This window comes from Muscardinus avellanarius (assembly GCF_963383645.1).
Source record: "Muscardinus avellanarius genome assembly, chromosome: 8".
Taxonomy (NCBI): Eukaryota; Metazoa; Chordata; class Mammalia; order Rodentia; family Gliridae; genus Muscardinus; species Muscardinus avellanarius.
In genome coordinates, this window is record NC_137794.1 from 83,271,033 (window position 1) to 83,286,251 (window position 15,219).

The window sequence follows — 15,219 nt, forward strand, 5'->3', positions numbered from 1 at the left end:
TGGAAACAGGGTCTCACTAAGTTGCTGAGAGCCTCACTAAGTAGCTGAGGCTGGCTTTGATCCTGTGCCATCCTCCTGTCTCAGCCTCCCAAAGGGAAGAAAAAAAACAAGCTCAGAGGTGTTTTGTAACTTTTGAAAAGTCTGACAATAAATTGCAGCATGAGGACTCCAACCCCATTCTCTGACTCAAACATCCTGCCATTTGGGATGAGCTGGGCAGGGGTGAGGGATTGCTGTGGGCAGGGAGAGCACTTGTGTGACAGAGCTGAGCTAGAGGGGAGGAAAGAGCGTGTTCAAGGAATTGAGGTCAATTGTGAAGGGAGTTTTATGCCTTGAGGAATTTCTAATGTCTCTAAAGGCCATGGGGAGAAGGAAAGGCAGAAGAAGCCGTGTGGATTGGAGGGCAATTAGGTAAGGAAAGCATTTCTGTGGGTTTCTGGTCACGTAGGCCAGCAGTGGAGCTTGGAAAGAGGACGGATGGATGTAGACATTATGAAGGAAGTGGAATTGACAAGTTGTGGGTATTCAGGGAGGGTGGGCCATTGGTTACATCTCCCCATTTCAGATTGGTCTGACTACATAGGCAATAGGAGAAAGGGCTAGATCAGTTCCAAATGATAGGAAAGACCACTGTTGACCTAGCCCAGTGCTATCTGAAAGACATATATTGTAAGTTACATACGTAATTTAAAATATTCCAGGTAGCCACATTCATAAAAGTCTTTAAAGGGTGAAGTTAACTTTGGTATTTATTAACCTAATATATCCAGCATATTATAATTTCAACGTGTAGTAAACATTAAACAATAATTAACTCATTATGTCCCATCATCCTGTATATAGAACACCTATAAAAACCTATAAAATTTGATAAGATACCTATAAAATCACTCAATTTAAGTTTTATAGGTGTCCTATATACAGGATAACGGGATATAATGGGTAAATGAGGTATTTTATATCATTTGATTATAGTACATCTTAGAAATCTAGAGTGTATTTTATTTACAACACATCTCAATTTGGCTAGTGGATATTATATTGAACAACACAGTTTTAAACTCTGCTTCTCCCCTCTCCCCGATCCAAACAATCAATAGTGTAATTATGTTTACTACTAATAGAGGAATTACTGTACAACAATCGCTGTACCCATATTTCCTCACTTTATGCAGCCTTTGCACTACTGTCTGCATTTCATAGATTCAGAGTTGGAGGGAAAAAGAAGTTAAAAAGTGTATCCCAGTTCATGCAGCCTATATGTGGCAGGACTCAAGTCCAGATCCTCTGGATGTCAGCCCTCTTCCTTGTAACCTTATGCTGTCCTTCCTCCCACCTGGAAGCTTCAACAATTTAAAAGCATGTTGAATAATCAATTCCAGTTCAACAAATTCTTTTTAAATTTCTGAAACTGGGACTTAGGATGAGATAAAGGCCCAAGGGCATACCTTAATTTCATGGCAGAGTTGAGATTAAGAGGAAAACAAAACAAAAAATTGTATTGAATTACCAAAGCAAAGGCACTTGGTAATACTCTCCAATGACTAAACACATAGCTTCATTGTGATATAATTATTATCGCCCTCTAAGAAAATCCAACGTAAGAGAATCAGAATCAGAATGTATAGCAACTTGGATATTTAGCTACTGCCAAAGGTTTTATTATTCTTTAAAAAATATATTGGGTTCTGGATCAAACAAACTATAAAAACATTATGACATTTATGAGACATTCGGCTATTTGAACTTGACTGGATATTTAACGATGTTAAAGAATCATTAAATTTTAAGGTGTGATAATGATATCACATATGTGTGTTATTTTATTTTATTTTATTTTATTGGTGGTACTGGGGTTCCTGGAAGCCCTTCTTCCTCCGGGCTACACTCCCAGACCTATTTTATATTTTTGAAACAGGGTCTCTTACGCCAGCGCGGCTGGCTTCGAACCTGCGCGATCCTCCTGTCTCCGCCTCCCAAGCGCGAGGATTACAAGCGTGCGCCACCACGCCCGGCATGTGTGTTATTTTTTAAATGTTATTTTTCTTTAAAGATACACGAGGAAGTACTTGCAGATAAAGCAGTATAAAGTCTGGATTCACTTTTTAAAATATGGTTGGAAAATAAGTGAAAGTAAAGATGTGACAAGATCAAACATAAATTTATAATTTTGAAGCTGGGTAGTGGATAAATGGAATTCATTATACTGTTTTATTTAAAGTTACATATGTTCTTTTTTTTAAAAAAATATCAATCATCTTAGTGAATCAGTAAGCATACTTAAAAACTTTTAAACATGGTATTTTTAATGGAATTTGGAGGTATGCAGATAATAAGGAGCAGCTTTGTTTAATGCCTGCATGTGCGAGGTGCCAAGCTAGGCCTTTTGCAAGCCTTGTCTCTAATCCTCACAGCAATGCCGCCAAACAGAAATTATGATCCACATTTATGATAAGAAAACACACTCGTGTTTCTTTGCCTTTTGGGATCAAGGATACATGGCTTCCAGGGGTTCACAGTGTCTGGGTCTTGAGATGAGGTGGGAGGTAGGGGATGGATGAGGATCACGGGTCAATTCCATGGACTCAAGTTTCAGAGATCACAGGGGATGTCGTTCTTCTGGACTATCCATGGGCAAGGAGGAAGCATTTAGCTGTTCCTCCTAGTGAAGTGGAATGCACCTGCTGCAGCTGCCAGTACCTCCATGGGGATCCATGAAGGCCTTGTCTGTAGCCAATAGCTCATCTTCTTTTTGGTCCTGTGGCACCAGCAACTAAGTGCTCTGGGTGGTCTTTCCCTGTGCTGACTCTCCACATTTGCAATTCAGTGTCAGGTTTGCCCCTGCGTTCTCATCATCTCCTCTTCTCTACCTTCAGATCTATCCCACACACACACACTAGATCCCTCCAGAGGGTGGCCAATCTCTCTCTGATATCCGCCTTTCAAGTCTCTTGTTGGAGAACATTTTGGAAACAGAAACGAACAAACACCCCCAGAATCGAACAATTCTTTTCACTTCATTCTTTCTACAGAAAACCTAATTCTCTCAAACAATGTCACCTCTAACAGAGGAACTGGTAGAAAAGAAAAACACAAAAACATTTCACAATATTATCTTGTACACAGATGAAGGTCACTCCTGGAGTTCTGCTCTTTCCTTTGTGTTCGCCCTTCTCTTTGGCACGCCAATCATACTTTAAGTACTTTCTATTCCTGGGAAAGGTCAATGCTACTCCCCTGTCTAGAACTCACTGCGCCTTTCTTTGGAAAGCTAACTCCCACTCATCATTTCAGGTCTCAGCTGACACCTCCCTACCTCCAGGAAGTTTTCCTAACTTAGTGTTCTCTGTTGGATGCCATCTGACGCTCTCTTCTCTCCCTAATCCAGCCCTCATTAGTCTGACGATGGGGAGTAATTAACTGTAACTAAAGATTTATTATGTTCTAATACATATCATTATAAACGCAATTTCTTTATTAAAAAGCTTCCACTCATTTCTATTTGTGCACAATTGCAAAAAAAAAACTCTTCTGAAAGTGGCATAAACATGCACAAGTCTGCAATTTGTGCAGTTTAAGATATGATAAGCACTTTACAAGTTACTTTCCCAAAACTGCTAACAACCGGTCTTTACATTGTCATCATTTTTCATCAAAATATTTTGATGCCAGCCTTCCTTTCACTGCCCTAAACAATAAATAATTTTGATTTGAAATTAAGAAAGAACTACATCTACATAAAAAGAATAGTGGAAAGTTGCATTGGTTTAGGGTTTCAGAATCCCACCAACTCAGTCTTTATAAAGGTTAAGCTGGGACTTGGGGTGAGTATGAGTATGTGTAGGTGGCATCTCCGAGGATTCAGAGCTATCACTGCATGACTCACTCAGCTGTCTTGCCAGCTTCTACACTGACTTGACTGGGCATAATTCAAAAAACAGTAGTTCAAAATCATTCTATTCTTTGGGAAATGATGATAACCATCTCTTTATCTCTTGGATTTCTCTTGTGGTATTTAATAATACCCCTAGTGGAATGTTTTCCACATATTGTTTTATGGTTCTTGAAATAATTTTTAAAAGACACAGGGTCTAATTGTCCTATGATGCTTATACCCTTTTATCTAGGAAGAGGTTGGGAGAAAGGGGTAGATCCATTGGGCTCACTCATACATCTGTTGTGTCTGGCACATACTAGGTACACAATAAATACAAGTTGAATGACTCTATATAGTCCAAGAATTGATAGAAGCATGGGAGCATGGTCTTCCAGGACATTCTGGTTATTTAAGGAATATCGATTATGATGTCAGGGCCTAAGCCACAGTGAACACCACCTCTCAGATAAAAGCATTCTTTGCTGTACAATGACACAGTAATCAATAAGCAAGAAATTAGCAAATGTTGATATTCTGCCCAAAGCTGTTTCATATCTTCTTGGAACACAAAGAAAAAAAAAAACTAGTTGAACTAATTATATAGTAATCAATTAGAAAAAGCAAGTGTATCCAAAATTTATATGGCCTTTTAATGTATACTTGTACAGATTAGCTTACCATTCAAAATAAACACACAGACTAAGATCCTGATGCCCTCTTTATTAATGAGAAAAGAGGCTCAGGAAAATTAATTGGTTTTTACATAACTGATCACTAAAAGTTATATTTTTATATTGTTTATTGATTTTCAATCTGAAAATAACCTTTGTGGCTCTGATGATTGGGGTAAAAGTACCTCATAGGAGATAGATAATTTAGACTTTATAAAGTTTTGGGCTTTTAGTAAAAATTGTAATGGCCCATATATTTCTAATTTGGAAGCTGAGAATGGTGGCACACACTTGTAATTCCAGTACTTGGGAGGCTGAGATAGGACGATCCTGGTTCATGGACAGTCTCAGATACATAGTGAGACCTCTGCAACTTAGTAAGACCCTGTTTCAAAATAAAAAATAAGGCTGGGGGCATAGGTCAGAGGTAGAATCCCCTCGGTTCCACCTATAGTACTGCAAAAAAAAAAAAAAAAAAAAAAGAAAGAAAGAATCAGATTACATGTCCTTAAGGTGTATCTCAAACTTTATTATTCTTAACTTTATTATTCTAAACTTTATTATTCAAACTTATTATTCTTAAATACTTAAGAGTATTTTAACAACCCTCTCAGGAGATTACCCAATGCAAAGACCTACTGAGGAAATAGGAATAGAATCTTTGGCTTCTCCTAGAGTTTCCCTCTCAGGCAGGATTTCTAAATAAGAATTAGATGGACAGCTAGGAGATTTGGGTTCCTAAACTAAAAGGTAAAGAAACAAATTTCCAATGGAAATAAACACATATTTTATTTTACTAGTTATGAGGAAATGCATGCTAAAAACAAAAATGAGACACCATTGTTCTCTTACCAAATTAGCTGAGATATTTTTCCTTTTAAAAATTGAATAACTGGTTCTAAAAAATGACAAAGACATTGTTCAAAGCTGCTGGTATTAGTGGAATTTAGTACAAGTCTGTCAGAAAGCATTTTATTAATCTGCATTTTAAAAGTGTGATTCTGAATCTAAAATACATATTTCTGGTAGGAACTAGAAAAGTCTTAATGGTGTTTATCTTGACAGGTTGAAATCATGAGTGAGTTCTCCCCCCTTTTTGTGTTTTATACATTTGTAATGAATGAGATAGAGAAGCCTAGTCTTTAGCAGTTAAAGGCTTGTGTGACTTTAGGCAAGTTTCTGTGAGATCTGTGTTTATCTGTAAAATAGAGCTGTAGTGTTTTTAATTTTTCTGTTTCACTTCTTTTTAAATATCCACTGCAAAATATAAAATGTGCAGAAAATACACATATTTGTAAGTACCCAAAAATTGTGCACAATCACAATGGTTTTACAGAACCTCTGAGGTCTGTAAAAATTCAGATTAAGAATTCTTAATTCAGATTAAGAATACTAAATCTGAAAGGATAATTCCAACTCTAACTATATAGGTACCACATAGAGTGCATTTAAAAATCTGACAGGGAATGATTATTCCCATTCTCATTAAGAATTAAAGAAAGCATCAACCTATTTATCATATCTGTAGCTATGGAATATACTGAAAGCTGCATAAATATTATGTATGGGCCTAGTTTTTAAATTATATTTCAATTTTCAATATGTTTATAGGCTCTTTCAAGTTGTAAGGAACAGAGAGATCACTCTGTCTCAGTACAGATAATAGAAAAAAATTCCAGAATGGCTTAAAACAACCAATTCAGCAGTCACTCAGCTCTGCTTTGCCCCCTTTCAAGATCCACAGTTACTCCATGGCTGGGTCCAGAGTGGCCCCGGTGAAATATCAGCCTCTGCAATAATCTTTCATGATAGGGCTCAATTTTTCTATTCTCTGATTTTCTATTTGTTTTTTTCTTCCAATTTGGCTACAAGCTAACCAACTCTCTTTCTCTTATCCAAATACACAAAAGAGAATTGCGTTAGATTAAACCAATTGTTATCGGGTATTTGATGCCACGCTGGATGGAGCAGCTAATGGACATCTGACATGACCATGGGTGGATACCGCTGAGTCAAATGTACTTCTTTACAGCAAATAGGGAGGTTTATACTTGAGAGTTCATCTGATTAAAAACCATGACAACCTATGTAAAAGACACCTCACAGAAAGGGCCAAGATAACTGGACCCAGAAAACATCTCAGAAAGGGACAGATAAATAGGGCAAATAAACCCCAGTTAAACTGCTGCTACCTAATTCTCAAATTCTTCTGGTCAACTTATGAGGTTCTCAGAGATGAGAAGCAAGTGTTAACTTTACATCCTATTCTTCAATTCAGTATGTACAAACACATACGTCTACTAAGACATATAAATATCTTAATGGTGTTTGTCATTTTATACTAAAAATATAGATTATTTCCTTTTCTCTTTTATATATATTGTAAACTTTTCATGAAAGAAAATGATCAAGTTTTTGTTGTATGTTATAAAATATAGTCCTACTTAAAATTGTACCAAATGCACAATTATTAGCAACAGACACAACATTTTTATACAATTTGTTCTTAAAAACTTAATGAAGCTGGGTATGGTGGTGCATTCTTATAATCTCAGTTTTTGAATCCCAGGTTTGAGGACAGACTCAGCAATATAGCAAGGCTCTCAATAACCTAGTGAGACCCATTTCAAAAGAAAAAAAAAGCAAGCTGGGCATGATGGTACACGCTTGTAATCCCAGTACTTGGGAAGCCGAGACTGGAGGATCACAGTTGTGGACAGCTTCAGGTACTTAGTAAGGCCCTCGGCAAGTTAGTGAGCCCTTATTTTAAAAGAAAAAATAAAAGCCGTGGGCTTGGGAGGCTAGGATAGGATGATTGCAGTTCACAGACAGCCTCAGCTACTTAGTGAGGCCCTTTGCAACTCAGTGAGACCTTATTTCAAAATAAAGAATAAACAAATAAGGGGAGCCGGCCGTGGTGGCTCATGCTTGTAATCCCTGCACTTGGGAGGCAGAGACAGGAGGATCGTGCAGGTTTGAAGCCAGCAGCGCACGCTGGCTTAGGAGACCCTGTTTCCAAATATAAATGTAAAAATAGGTCTGGGAGTGTAGCCCGGAGGTAGAAGGGCTTCCAGGAACCCCAGTACCACCAAAAGGGGGGGGGGGAGATAAATAAATAAATAAATAAATAAATAAATAAATAAATAAATAAATAAAAATAGGCTGGGAGTATACATCAAAGGTAGACTGCCCCGGGTTTATTTATTTATTTTATTTTATTGGTGGTACTGGAGTTCCTGGAAACCCTTCTACCTCCGGGTTACACTCCCAGACCTATATATGATTTATTTATTTATTTATTTTAATTTGGAAACAGAGTCTCTTCAGCCAGGGCCTCTGGCTTTGAACCTGTGCGATCCTCCTGTCTCACCTCCCAAGCGGGGGTGGGGGAGGTGGGGGGGTGGGGAGGGGTTACAAGTGTGTGTCACCATGCCCGGCTGACTGCTCCGGGTTTAATCCTCAGTATCAACTTAAAAAAAAAAAAAAAACTTAATGAAGTTCTCCTTTTTGTCTGAGAACACTTTGGCAATGACCTTGAGTTTGTCTAGTTTACTCTGATGCCTCACTGTGACAGCCTGTCTCTAATAGTGTTTAGATTACTGGGCTTTCTAAATTCTTATACTTTGTTCATATAAGGGTAGGAAGTCTGCTCAATTTTGCCTATTTTTTGAACAAAATTTATTTCACCAGTGAAAAATATAACTTGTTTATGAAGCCCATCATCAAAGTCTCTGGTATACTTTTCAAAAATAATTTTTGAGCTGCCTGAGAACCTATTAAATTACAGATTCCTGATGAAATATTTTAGATGTTAACCAATAGCTACTGGGGTTTACATTAACATGAATTTATGCACCCATATTTCATACTAATTATGCTAACATTTGTGTTTTGCACAAAAATATGCTTTAAAAATTGATCTTCTTTTTATATTAATATTCACTTGTTTCCTCTTCAAAGAACATATAATTTAATGACAGCCTTTGCAAATATGACTAAATATAATGTATAAAGTTCATGTGAAATTGTAACACATTTGCTTTTCACAGTGGCAGGAAGTGAAGACAAAATTTTCAAAGAACTTAAGTATTTTTCCCCAAAGTCTCACAAAAGCAAGTCTTAAAAAACAACCATACAATTATATCACACAGAAAATATTATATGTGTATACAATATTATCTATACAGAGTTTATATCCAAATTTCCCCAATTATCCTCAAAATCCAAGAATTTTAGGATGAGTCCAATTTTCAAATGTTGCATTTTGTTGTCATACCTGTTTAGCATCTTATTCTGAATTTTTCTAATGGTTTCCTCATGATTTTATTTTTGGGGGAAAAATTCTACAAGGTAATATTTTGTATCTCCCATTGTATCTCATAAGGAGCTACATAATACAACTTTGTCTCATTATTACTGACATATTGATCATTTGATAAAGGTGAATGTCAGATCTCTCTATTTAATTATACCATATATCCTTTGTAACTAATAAGCAATCCCTGTGGTGAGATCATGTGAATATCTTATTTTCCCCAAAACTTTTTGCTCAGTGCTTTTAGCATTCCAGTGATGATCTTGTCTGTCTTAGTCAGCATTCTCACTGCCATAACTGAAAGACCTGACCAGGTAACTTAATAAAAAACAGAATATTGGCTGGCAGTTTTGAAAATTCTGGGTTCAATCCATGTGAGGCCGGCTGCTGTATCTCAAGGCCTGTTGTGGGAAGCAGAGAGAGGGAGAGCACATGACCTCTGCTCCTCACATCAGGAAGATCAGACGCAAGAGAGCAAGAGGTAAGAGGAGGAACCATATATATCCCTAAGGCCACAGCACTAGGGAACCACCTCTCCAGCCACACTCTACCATCCCAGGCCACCTCCCATAAAAGTCCATTGCAATTGATTTATCCACTGCTGAGTCTACAATTCTCATGACTTAACTATATCATTCCTGGATATTAGTAAATAAGCTCTTTAGGGGGCCTCCTACATCCAACTATAACATTGTCCAATCATTTATTACACTGGAAATATAAACTGATGATTTTTTCATTTCATTTTTTTCAACACTTTAGCAAGTGTCCTTGCATAAGATGCTTCCTCTCTTAAGCTTGAATTTTGGTATTAAATAATATATTTATTATGTATTCATCTAATTTTGGTACCCATCTTTATTTTCTGTGAGTCATAATTTATTAACAACCAGATCTTAGGGGGCAGAGCTCTTGTCTAACATGTTGAAGGCCCTGGGTTTAATTCCCAACAGCACTCACACACACATATACACACACACACACACTCATACACACATACACACACACCATGATTCTTATTTGTGCTGAAAGTAGTCCAAATTTGATCAGTATGAAAACCTACGAGACACCACATTCTTGCTTTCGTTACCAGCCAACATTCACAATGAGATACTGCCTTTTTCATATTTCTGTATACACTTTTGTCAATTCATAAGCTTCCTAGTCTTCCCTTGCTCTCTGTTTCTAGTATGGATAAATCAATATCACCCTGTTTCGATTAAAGCAGTTTCACAGCATGTTTTAACATCTGGTAAGGCATGGGTTAAGGGAATAGACCTCATGGTAAATTTCTAACCACACATACATGCACACAAATCCAGCAGAGAGGCACGAGTCAACTTTGGGAGGTGGAGAGTGAGCCTAATACTTTTTCAGAGGAGTTTACATCTGTCCAAACTCATCAAATTAAATGTGTCACAATTTTTTGTACTTACATCTCAACAAAGTAGTTTTTAAAATATTTGCTGAGGCTAGTCACCTCTCATTTCTTTGTTTTAGGGTCCTCATGGGTATTTATATGTTTATTTTCCACATAAGCATCAAAATCTATGGAAAAGGTTTTGTAAAACCATCTAGTTATTTTTATTGTGATTATGCTAAATTTGTTATTAATATGGGAATAAGTGATAGCTTTATAATGTTTACTCATGCTATCCCAAATCAAGAAAAATCTCCAACCTTATTTGAGTCTATTTTTGTATCTTTCAGGTGTTTTTAAAATTTTTCCCATAGAGATTTTACATATATCCTGTTATGTTTATTATTAAATAAATATTCTGTTTGCTAATAATGTAACTGAAGTTTTATCATTCTTTACTTTATAAAAATAGCTATTATTTGTGATTTTATTTCGTTTAATAGCCTATTACCTACTGAATTTCTTGTTGTTTGTGTTATTATTTTCATTGATTTTCTTGAATTTTACAGATATGTATAAAACGATCTATAAATAGTTTAATTTCTATTCCAGTTCTTATGACTGTTTTGTTTATTGTGGTCTGATTGAATTGACTAGTACCTGCAATATATTTTTAAGAACAAATGAATTTAATGGATATTCTTGCCTGGTTCTTTGGCTTACTTAGAATGCCTCTGGCTTTCTACACTAAGTAATATAACAACTTTAGGAATGCAGTGTGTGTGTGCATATGTGTGTATGTGTGTGTGTATGTTATATGTGTAATTACCAACATATATTAACAATAAAGAAAAATCATCAGCTCCTATTTAATGTTTTAATCAGAAATCGCTGTCAATTTTAGTCAAAGGTCATTTTGGCATCTTAAAGATGACCATATGACTTCCTACTTAAATATACAAACATGGCTAATTATGTTAGTAGATTACCTAATACTGAATCATCCTTACATTTTTAGAATAAATATAATGTAGTCAGGATGTTTCTATTTCTATGATGTACTTTTAGATTGTGTTTACTAATGTTATTTAGATTTTTAGCTTATGTTTATAAGTGAGATTGATCCGTAGTTTATTTTTGCGTTATCTTTAATTCTTGTTTTCTAAAAATATTTTGTGCTTTTTCTTCTTTTTTTTATACTCAAGAACAATTGAAGTAGCATTGGGAGTATGTGGTCTTTGAAAGTTCAGAATGCAGCTGGGCATAGTGCCCTCTTGTAATCCCAGTACTTAGGAGGCTCAGACAGGAGGATCACAGGTTCATGGCCAGATTTGGCCATTTGGTGAGGCCCTCTGCAACTTAGTGAGACCCTCTTTCAAAATAAAGAATAAAAAATAGGGCTGGGGGCTATAGCTTGGAGGTAGAATACATTCTGTGTTCAATCCCCAGTTCTTAAAAAAAAAAAAAATTTAGAATTCCCCTGTGAAATCTGAGCCTACTCCTTTCATAATAACCTTCTCTGTTTACTCTATGGAAACTTGAGGTCCTTATGTGATTTTGCAAAGCAGAAGCCTTCCATTGCCTCCCATAACTTTATTCTTTGTAGAGTAAATAGCTGTATGTCCTCAAGGTCTACTTCATATGTCATCTTCTACCACACCCCACACTCCTGAAAATAATCATTCTGTCCCTCTTTTTCCTTATCTATTTATTTCTTCCTCCCTTTTTTATTTTTTATTTTTTTGGTGGTATTGGGGTTCCTGGAAGCCCTTCTCCCTCTGGGCTACACTCCCAGACCTATTTTATATATATATTTTTAATTTGGAAACAGGGTCTCTTAAGCCATCGAGGCTGGCTCTGAACCAGCGCGATCCTCCTGTCTCCGCCTCCCAAGCGCGGGGATTACAAGCGTGCGCCACCACGCCCGGCTCGTCCTCCCTTTTTGTCTTCCTTTCTTTCCTTCTTTGTCTTTCTGTCTTGCTCCTATTGCATTACATATACGTCTTACAAATCTGATAATATCTGTGTTGCAGCATACTTGTTTATGGAAGAGCTCACGTCTCCAGCCTCTCAGACACTAATCTAATCATGTTTAATTATTCAGGTCACAAAATAATGCTTAGTCCTTGGTAGATATTCAATGAATATATTTTGAATAATAATTAAGGAAGAAAGAATAATACAAGCCCTGCACCTTGGAAACCATAGTCTATGAAGAATGTATACCCTAAGATCAGGTATTCTGGAGTTTCTCTCTCAGTTTCTCCCAAACAAGTGTATGACACTGGCCAGTTACTTTATTTGTTCCACGCACCTGTAGAACACAGGTAACCATTCACAGGGGTTTTGTATAAAATTCCTGGCATTGAGTACTGTATGCCCTCTTCAACAGATCACCTCTTTCTTCCACTTCTCTCCATGGGGAAGCTTGCTTTTGAATTCTCATGACGATTCCAAGAGAGCTTGTGAGCTACCCACTCTCTTACTTGCTGGACAACAGCATAGAGGCCAGCCTACCAGTAGCAGTTTCCTAGGAAAGTGCCTGTATGGACAAAATTCTCCAGTTCAGGTGAACTACTCAAAAAGAATTCAGGGCCCAATTTTGCCTCTGAAATCTTTACACACATTTGTTTTACAGAGACAAGTTCACATCAGTTTAGTGGAGGTATGAAAGTGTATTCTGGACACCAATACTCTATTCTGAACAACAATTTATTAGTCCTCCTACCTAGGCTTTCTTCCCAGTTCTTGTGCTATTTCCCCAGACAGCAAATTAATTAAGTGGCCTTTAGCCATGTCTCTTTCTCTTGAGTCAGCTTTTTTCTCATGTGAAGTATAGAGATAGGGGAGACTTAATTAGCCCAATTCCTGGCACATTGTGTGCATGCAATAAAAGTTTGTTGAGTCTTGGAGTTATCGTTGGATGAAGGTCACTTTTGCTATTACTATTAATTTATGACCATATCAGTAACTCTTATCCTGACAATACTGGCAATAAACAAAGACTTAAGTTAGCTCATAACCTACAGGGATGTATCCTGAGAATTCAGATTATCACCAGCATACCATATTTGAACCTATTCACTAATGGTCTAATGTCCTAAGATTGTGCTTCTGTACATAAAGCTCTGAAATTCTAAAATAGTGAAGATCTGAAGTAACTCTCTGAATATTTCTGCTGCAAAAAAGTGTGTGTGTGTGTGTGTGTGTGTGTGTGTGTGTGTATGCCCAGACTAAATATAGAGTCCTTGGTCTTTGTGTAAGCTCCTTAAGAGAAAGGATAATATCTTTTAATTTTTATCTTCCAAGCAAAAGTTATTATTGCTACTTCCATCTCAAAACAACATATAAATTATGAACAGTTTAAAAATCCTCTTAAAAATAAGTTACTCGAAAAATATTTTCCCTGAAATAATTTTTGCAGTGACCTAGAAAATTTTTCTTAGCTCTTGCCATACTCCACATTTCTTCCTGCTGATGTATGTGGTGATGATGGCAATGAGTAGGAAAAGCTTTAGGAAATGTACACAGTGTTGATATTTCACTAAAATGAATGTAGCACTAACTCGTAATCATAATTTAATTTTTAAGCAAAAATCTGATTTTCCAGTATCGTTCCCTTAAGCCTGGTTCTTTATAAGCCCAAAGTCTGTGTGAATTTACACAGCTGTTTTAAGGCCTTGCATATTCCTTGCTTTAGGTTTCTTGATTTTTTTTTAAAGGGGTATTTTTACACTAAAATAAAACACAACTATTAACACTAGCCTCGGGGGAAAAAAAACTAACAACCCTGCAGCTTAAAATGCTTCAATGCTTTGCCTTTAAAAACTTACACATCCTTTAGAAGTTACAAATATACCAGCCATCCCCTGCCCCCACCAAAAAAAAATTGAGGACAAACTGTCAAGATTTCAGAAAATGATAGCTGAAGTACAGGTGTTAATACTAGAGAGCTTGCTTCTGAGTAAAGTGGTGCCTCCTAAGCAGCCACTATTTAAATATCCCAGAAGCCTTTCTTGGGCCCTGGTGCCTCTCTATTGCCACCATCACCATGAGATGCAAGCAGTGCAGCAGAATGTTTTCTGTATGGTACCCACCAAAAGTGAAACAAGTTGCCTACAGAGAGAGAGGCCATTAATAGAACATGCTCATTACCACCAGTGCGAGGCAGCAGTGAAAGACAGCGCAAAGAAGTCATTTCTCTTTACCTTGCTTGGAGCAACTCTGACCTGGAGAGCCATGTACACATCCCACGGCAAGGAGGTGCGGGAAGATACACTCCTTACATCAACGACATCTGGAAGAGGAGACGATTGTCACTGTGAGCTTTTCAATTACTTCTGGAGACTAAGTGTGAGACGCAGTAGTGCAGGATGATTGGATTACACAAAATGAGACAGAAGCCATCTGTGAGCCATGCATAAGCCGCTGAGTGCCAAAATGAACATCCTTATTAGACGACTGAGTTCCCATACCATTCGTAGTTTGGTCAGATTTGAAAGATGAGTTGATTGTTTTTAAACAGTGCTGCAAATAGAAAAGGATGTGGAATTCTCCCTGGCTGTATGAATAATTACTGCCTACGACTTAAACTAGAAGCATGGGTTTATCAGTTAGAAAGTCTTGAGATCATTCCCCCCAAATGCTGCTGACATTAATGATAAAGCATGGCTGGTCCTCTCTGTTGCGTTTGCAAGAGCCACTGACTTCTGAAGAAAGAAATCACTAGTCCCTTTCACATCATGGCAAATAAATAGAAAGATTCTGGCTTTCTGTTAGAAAACAATAGAGTTCTCATGCTCCAAAGATATGGCCATTTTATGGTCAGAGAAATGGTTTCAGAAATGGCCAGGATGCAGCATCGGAGCTCTTAGTGCCCTGAGGCTCCAGATGCAAACCGTCATTTACCACTGCCATCTTTTCACTGGTACCAGCTTTAAATGGGAATTTATTTGTGTTCTGTACTCCTATTCCTGTTACAGTACCATCTAACCTC

General features: G+C 37.1%; 1 protein-coding gene across 1 annotated transcript in view; it reads right to left on the minus strand.

The window, feature by feature from the left end:
• The window catches only part of TMEM244 (transmembrane protein 244), a gene marked incomplete at both ends in the record, with an annotated part of 40,380 nt that extends 25,916 nt beyond the window's left edge, over window positions 1-14,464 (minus strand). The window contains one exon of the mRNA XM_080700529.1: window positions 14,432-14,464. Within this exon, the coding sequence (XP_080556655.1) occupies window positions 14,432-14,464 (33 nt within the window). The remainder of the gene's footprint in view (window positions 1-14,431) is intronic.
• Window positions 14,465-15,219: the final 755 nt, after the last annotated feature.